The 7,865-nt window shown below is 36.9% G+C and overlaps 1 protein-coding gene across 4 annotated transcripts in view; it reads right to left on the bottom strand.

Annotated features, from left to right (window-relative positions):
- The window catches only part of bma (SCY1-like protein bma), a 39,512-nt gene continuing 31,647 nt past the window's right edge, over positions 1–7,865 (bottom strand). For 2 of the 4 annotated variants that reach the window (XM_085487708.1, XM_029317006.2), the window contains one exon: positions 6,267–6,389. In XM_085487708.1, coding sequence (XP_085343834.1) covers positions 6,328–6,389 — 62 coding nt within the window. In that variant the 3' untranslated portion in view covers positions 6,267–6,327. Of the gene's footprint in view, positions 491–1,581; positions 1,842–3,091; positions 3,334–3,495; positions 3,550–4,226; positions 4,409–4,901; positions 5,071–6,148; positions 6,390–7,865 lie in introns of those variants that run through there. The other 2 variants (XM_085487705.1, XM_085487706.1) reach the window with 2 other exon arrangements.

Raw genomic sequence — 7,865 nt, 5'->3', positions numbered from 1 at the left:
TCCCAGAACCGCATATCCCTGAATCCTCCGTCGCCACTACGTCGCGACAGAGATAATATATGCGGTGTGAATATTAACCCGGCGAGAGGGAGAGATTCAAGAAGGATCTCTCTCTCCCTCCGAATTAATTTGCGGCCGATTCGCGATCTTGGCCGCCGAAGTTTGCACCTATACAAACCTGCAATTCCTTCTTCTTTTTTTCTTACATCTACGATTTCGCTGACTCGCAATCTGGGCAAATTCGCGTCTATACGCACCCGCGAGGCTCCTTTTATTTAATTAGAAGAAGAATCGAAGAAGTCGTTGAGACGTCCTCCCGAGAGAGGATCCTTCCTCGAGTCCTTCGCAGGCTCCTTACGATTGACCGAGCGTGCGAGCGAATCGATGCGCGCTAGTCAGAGACTCCACAACCACCGCGATCTTGTCCGATCTTTGTTCAGCGACGATCGTTGGCACTTCACGCTTCGGGCTGTCTATTGAAGAATTGGTACTGCAACAGAGAGAAAAAAAAAGGGAGGACGTCCCTTTACGGCTTCGCCGTTTCTCGTACAATGCGCGGCGCGAGACACGTCGCGAGAGTAAAGAGGAACCGCGTTAATGATCGATCCCGTTGAAAGAATGTCCTTGAACTCGCAGGATACATAAGCGCTCTCTCTTGAAAAAATTGTCTAAACTTATTCAATTAAAATCTCTCTCTGGATCTATAATATTCCTTCCGTTATTAATTTTTTTTTTTTTAACGCAAAGTAATATTCTTATCTTGTCCTGAGAAATTGAATCGACTATTGACTCGATGTCCGAGGAAATTACCATTTTTTTTAGAGAAAGAGAGAGAAAGAAAGAAAAAGAGAACGCAAAAAATATTAAATTCTTAAATTGTACGATTACGATACAATTTTTATATGAAAATATATATTTAAATGAGAAAATACGCGTATAGTTAAAACTTTGATATATATATTCTTCCCGAAATTATCGCGTTTGAATTATCATCAATCGCGAACAGGAAATTGCTTTGATCAACATTTCGATATCGCGCGACGGTTTCTCCCAATTAAGGCTCCTGGATCCTCGTCGCGGCCATGTTAGATTGTGACGTCAAAGGCGAGAAAGCTACACAAAAAATTCTTTATATTTTGATGAAAAATTACTTCAGATAGCTTTGGCACACTTTTAAAATAATCTGAAATTATCCTTTTCTCTTTAATCAATCAACAGCTGTAAAATAACAAAATCTGATATCACAATTATTTTACGGTTGTTGATTGTCAAGGGAAAAATAATTTTCACACTATTTTGAAAGCCATCTGAAATTGTGTTTCATCAAAGAATCTTTTTATTTAAAAATGGTACGCAAGGAATTTTCAGCGTGCATTTTCTCGCCTCTGACGTCACAATTCCAACACGATCGGCGAGGAGCCAGGAGCCTTAATCAAGAATCTAATCTCTAAGGAGAAGAGGTGCATGTGGGAGTGATCAGACGGAGAGAGAAGAAAGAGATAGAGAAAGAGAGAAAGAGAGAGAGAGAGAGAGAGAGAGAAAGCGGCAAGCACGAAGCAAAGTCTTAGCGAATATCCTTACACTGTAACGGAGGGTCAGTGGGAATGTTGTCCCGGTAGCTGGAGTGATGGAGAGAGTGTTGGTGGTGGTGGTGGTCCATTCAGGTTCAGGCAGATGGGGGGTAGTTGTCTTACCATGCTGGAGCCAACCTGCTGCAGTAGCCCGATTCCCTGCTGCGACGACGTCGAGGATACGGACGGCCTTCTCGAGCCGCGAATACTGTTTAGGCTCGTACTGAGCAGATAGGGCACGCTGCTACTCGTGATCGGCATCCCACCTCCCTGTCAACAGATTCGATTAACTTAATACATAGACTTATTCGTATATAAAATAAAGCAGGATTTTTTCCTCCAACTTTTTAGGTGTCTTTTTATACTGCAGCAGCAAATCAGTGATGAAAATTTATTACAGCATATTTCTTTGTTCTCTTATTATTTCAAGGTTTTTATATATTCTCATAATAATCTATTTTATTCTTAAAATTCATTATTTAACTAATATAATAATAATAATTAGAATCAACTAATTGCGTGTTTTTCTGCTTTGCTGCCTTTGCTGTTCGTTCAACTGAACTTCATCAACGGTAACAAACTGCTGCGGCAGCATTCTGCACATGAAATGGTACCTTTTCTTGAAATTATGCAATTTTGTGCGATTCTCGACTTAATAATACGTATACACCGCGCGATCAATTAACGACTGCTGATTTATTTCTGCTTAACGCCGTGTCGTATGATCAATAGAGGTATTCGCTTTTATAGGCGACAGGTAGTTTTCCGATTGTTCCAAAGCGCATGCAAAAATGTCACTAGGTCACGTTAGTTTTAAACTTCTCGTGTTTCATCTGGTTAAAACGCTAGATAAAATTCCGGGAGAGTCATCGAATACTTTTGAGTCTCGAAATCGAGATGGGAATGTCAATCTCGCATGATTCATCTCAGGAGAGTATCGTCGTTCGCGATCTCCGAAAATTCAACAATTCTCATAAATATTTTACTTGCTGTATTATTTTTTTATACTTTCCGTATCTACTACACCCTTTTATTATGTTTCGTCATTGCGTGTCGCGTGTCAAAGATACATTTCCAACGAGAATTAAAGTAGGCGCGGTGAAAGAGATACACATGCATATATATTTATACATATACAGACGTATTCAGTGTATTAGAATCAAATTAAGTTAATTATAAATTATTATTCACAGTGCACCTAATTATTCAGGTTTGTACAAAAATAATTCCATAAAACTAATCAATATCAGATATAATGTGACACAAACATCAAGAGTGCAGTGACTCCGTTTACTAATGCAAATATGGATTTCTATCACTAAAATAGATGTTTACGAATAATATTCAGATCAAAATATCATGAAGAAATCTTCAATCTTTTATAAAAAAAATAATATGAAACTATTAAATATAAAACTATTGAAAAAAAAAACGCAAAGAGTAATTTCAACATAAAAATGTGAATCTAATAATTCGTATACGTCTGTATATGTGTACATATAAGAAATAGATGTATATACCGTAGGCGGGGATAAATTAATATTGGATCCACGTCGTTCCTGGGGTCCGGTGCTGGAGTGTCGACGAATCGGTAAACCACTTCCGGGTGTCCCACCTGGCGAACTGGCGCAGGACGGCGCTATCCTTATCTTCGGCGTCATCAAAGTGTTATCCGACAGGCGTCTGCTCGTGAACGTGTTGGCCACACGCAGGAAATTGTTGTCGTTGGGCGACGATGAGGTGAACCATCCGCCAAACATCGCTAAACAACCATTCCGATTCGGTTAGATCGATCTCGTTCTTTGCGTGTTTCCTTCCCGAAGGGAAGGGATTTAATTTCCCTTTCCTCCGTCCGAAAGGATTGGCCTCTTAATATTTCATATTAAGAGAAGAAGAGAGAGAAAACTGCCACATTTTTACTTACCAGCCATCGAATTTTTCCGTGCCATATTTTCCGCGGACGCCGTCGATAAGGAACCTGCGTACGGAGAAATGCTGTTTTAGTATCTTGACCGTGGGTTCCTCGGAGGAACCGTTATCATAAATATTAGATAAAGTTAATGGACCCGTGTTCTCCCTATCCTGTCTGCTTCTCCGATCCCGTCTCGCTAAGAGACGGCGGTTTTATATTTATAAACCATCGTTTATAATTTAATTAATATTCATGAGAACCTTATTTCGGGGCCGATATTTCACTATGAAAAAGGTGTCCTAAAATGAAAAGAGAGGACATTCTTCCAACTATCATGAGTGACTCGAGAAGGAAAAAATCGAAAAAAAATTAAAGACTGTGTGAAAGCTTTAAAAGAAATTTCGTTTCCAATTCATCCTGCGACGTCATTTTGACGTCGAGTGATATTATTAGGCTACTTGAATAGATTCAGAAATCAAGGAAATAAATCGGAAAAAATTAAAGATTGTGAAAGCTTTAAAAGAGATTTCGTTGAAGTTTACCAAAGTAGCAAACTGACGTCATTAAACGTCAAAATGACGTCATTTTGACGTCGAATAATTATTAGGCGTTAAAATGACGTCATTTTAACGTCTAACGTTTAGTATAATCAGTTTGCTACTTGGGTAGATTCGCACGTAAAAAAAAAGTTGGAAGAGATGTTTGACATATCTGCGGATATTTAATTAAATATTCGCCGATACCGATACTGTTCTTCCTGGCCATATCCTCGGCCGATGAGGTCTTGCGTTGCTCGATGCGCAAATTCGGAATGTTGAATGTCGGCACGTGCATGTTATCGGTGCTGTACTGATGTCGCAGGGATCGATACTTGTCCGGACTCGGTAGTGATAGATTGTCAAGCGTCAATTTGTTCCTTTGATTTCTACAATGACAGAAACGAGAGGAAAAGAGAGCTTCAGTTTCTCGATTTATATACTCGATATAAATTCTATGGATGCATTATACGGATGTATATATCGACAGATGCGCGATATTAATTAATTGATAGCCGCCATATTTATTAATTATATTAGGCAATTTCCGTAATCGAGTTAAGTCTGCCGTATATAAATGGGATCTTCGTTTCGGCGGAACATCCGTGTTTCCGCGAAATAAAATATCGGTCCGGCTTTTTCTCGTTTTCTTTAAATATCATTATTCACACATAATTACTAAAATGTGTAATGAATGACGAATTCATTTTACGAGTGAAAAATTCTGCAAAATTATTTCACACGCGTCGTTAAACGTGGCCGCGTTTTACATATCGCTCGCTTTATTCTCGCGAATAATTATTAGAGAAAGAGAGACCCGTTTAACCGATGCTTTTAATTACACAGTTCGTTTCTAACAATAAGTGTCTTAATTGCACTTGCCTCTCGATGTTATTCAACATGTCCTGCAGCACCTCGAGGAGCAAGATGAATTGCTCGAGATTCAGAGCCGGGTTGACGGTTTGTGGCAGCAAAGATGGCATCGCATGAGCCGCCATCCAGTTGACAGACAAGCCGTATTTTTTATCGGTGAGCATCAGCCTGTAAATATCTGCAAACGAACGAGACAGATTAGCCTTAGGATTGTTTGTATATCATTCGTATTATATGTATAAAAAAAAAATATATATATATATATCGTCTTTCCTCTCCTTAAAACGAGAATATCTCCGTCTCTTTGGAGCACAAATCATTTATTTCTTTATTTTCCCTTCCTTTAGTCTTCGTTTTTTCTTTTTCTTTTAGACGTTGTTTCGAGAACAGAATCTCTTTCCTTACTTCATTACGGATTAAAATGGTCTCTGGTCTTCTTTTTCCTTACTAACAGGCATTTGATCTGAAAGTCCTGGGATTTTATTGAAATATTGTACATTTGCCCGAACATCATATGATCAAAATAATTGCGCTTGTCTCGAAAAATATAATTATAAAATGAAACTTTGATTCATTTTTTTAGCACTTTTGAATTCCAAATGAACAAAAAAGAGATTTATATTATTCTTTAATCTTCTTTATATCTCTTCTTTTATGTATAAAAAAAATTTAACGACATAAGACACGCGAGTAGAAAAATTTGTGTTTTCTTGTTAAAAACGGTTCCCGTTAAAATTTTTGTGTTAAATATTTGATACATTCATGTGTTAATTTAACATATTGCTATTGTGTTACTTGAACTTAAATGTTAAATTATTAAAACTGAAAGAAGATGTAAAAATATAACATAATGTGCGTCTATTTTCAATTTTACACATTAAATATGTTCTGTTTTATTAAAGACAAAATTTATCTGTTAAAATTTGCAGAAAAAAATGTTAATTTTTTATTTTATAATATGAATGGGAATGATAAAATCTACAATTAACATATTTTTAGTTAATTTTTACATTAAAACTATGTTAATTTTACACAAAATTTATTTTAAATTATTTAAAGTCTTGCATTTATTTTGTGTTAAAATACACAGTATTTGTCTCCATCTAACATATCTATATTGGGTAAAATAAACACAAAAATTTTTCTATAAACCGTTTGGGACATGTGATACTTATCTCTGTTTTTACCAGAATTTTTTCAACTGTGCATATAAAAAGGTAAGTGTGTAAAAGATGCTCGCTCTTTACTTCACTTACTTACAACCCGCACGACGATCTCGGGCTCTTGCAGCTTGACTTTACAGAGCAGCGGTAGGATGCAGTCGATGATCTTCTGCTTCTCGAGACGGCTCAGGATGCACGGCACTACGTCCATCAGTACTCGCGCGTCCGCCGAGTTGTTCTCGAAGGCGTCCAGCAGCTTCGGCAGCACCACATTACGTATGGCGTCGTCCTCGAGGTAGCTCGTCACGTGCGATACGGCCACAAACGCGGCCATCTAATCGACGAACAAATCAAAAATATCATTAATATCAGAACTCTACTTTCTTAGAAGAACAGCAATTTCTTAGGTAGTTCCGCAAAAATCAGCTGAATTAACGATTTAAAATTTTTTATATATAATTATAATATAAATTCTAAATTACAAATATGGGAACGCAATATAATTTTTTATTATTTTCTGAAAAATAACAATCATTATTTTTCCAACAATGTAACATAACCAAAAATAAACTCACATTGCGTTGCGTCGATTATCTAAACCTCTCTGCTTTAATATATCCGCTTTAATGTTCCACTGCTGCTCTGCTACAATCTCATATGGTTTGGCACATACTGATCACTGCACTGTTTTTTCTATTATTTTATATTTGCAATAATTATTTATCGCACTTCACTACACACAGATGCACTTTGAAATAAACGACGATACGAAAAAAAATAAGATCACTCGCGAATGCATTCGGCACTTTCGATCCCGCTCGATCACGTTCGATATCGCCTTCGCGAATAAAAAGTCGAACAAAATATTCGTTGAAAAATATACTTTTCGGATTCCGGGAAAACGAGCGTCCTAATATTAATCACATTAAACGCATCGAAATACCTTTAAATTAATTCGTGACATCCATAGAAATATATGTGGTGGTGGCGCGCCGCGTCTTTCCGTGACATCGCAAAGCACGCGAAGTAAACAGAAAGTGTCATGGCGGAGTGACACTTGCGCGCCAACGATTGTTACGCGCATAGTCCCAACAGCTGAGTATCTCAAGCAATGGTGCTCCTCTCCCATAATTTGAAACGACGGTTTCGATGAATTCGCGCATTCTCGAACACTTTCTGAGATACTCGGACACTCCAGAAGATGCTGGAGCACTCGCGGAACTCCTCGACGAGACGCGACACACACCTGTCTTATCTACAGCTGGATTCGCACTGATCGGTGGTGGCGCTGGCGTCGCTGGCTGAAGTAATTCGCAGTCGTGACGTCACGTCAGTATCGGCCGATTTCATGTATTACTACGCGCGGGAGTTTTCTACGCGTAAATAGTAAATAATATAATCAGCAAGTGTACATAATTTTAATTCGCCGAATTTCAATTATGCACACAATTTTAATTTTTAATTTTTTATTATATATACATATATAATTTTAATTTGCTGAATTTCTATTATGCGCGTAATTTTAATTTGCCGTACTTCTTTTATGTAAATAATTTTAAGTCGCTGAATTTTTATTATGTACATAATTTTATTGTATACATAATTTATTTTTGAATTTTCATTGTGCACATAATTTTAATTCTTGTATGTCCATTATGTTTTAAATTTTTATTTGCCAAATTTCTGTTATATACATAATTGGTATTCTTGAATTTCTATTATATATTTATAATTTTTAATTTTAAATCACTACATTTCTATTATGTACATAATATAATAGAAATTAGTATTTATGTATTATGTACATAAT

The sequence above is a fragment of the Nylanderia fulva genome, unplaced genomic scaffold, assembly GCF_048542155.1.
Source record: "Nylanderia fulva isolate GAGA-0341 unplaced genomic scaffold, ASM4854215v1 Scaffold6, whole genome shotgun sequence".
Taxonomy (NCBI): Eukaryota; Metazoa; Arthropoda; class Insecta; order Hymenoptera; family Formicidae; genus Nylanderia; species Nylanderia fulva.
This window is presented reverse-complemented; position numbering and strand designations above follow the sequence as displayed.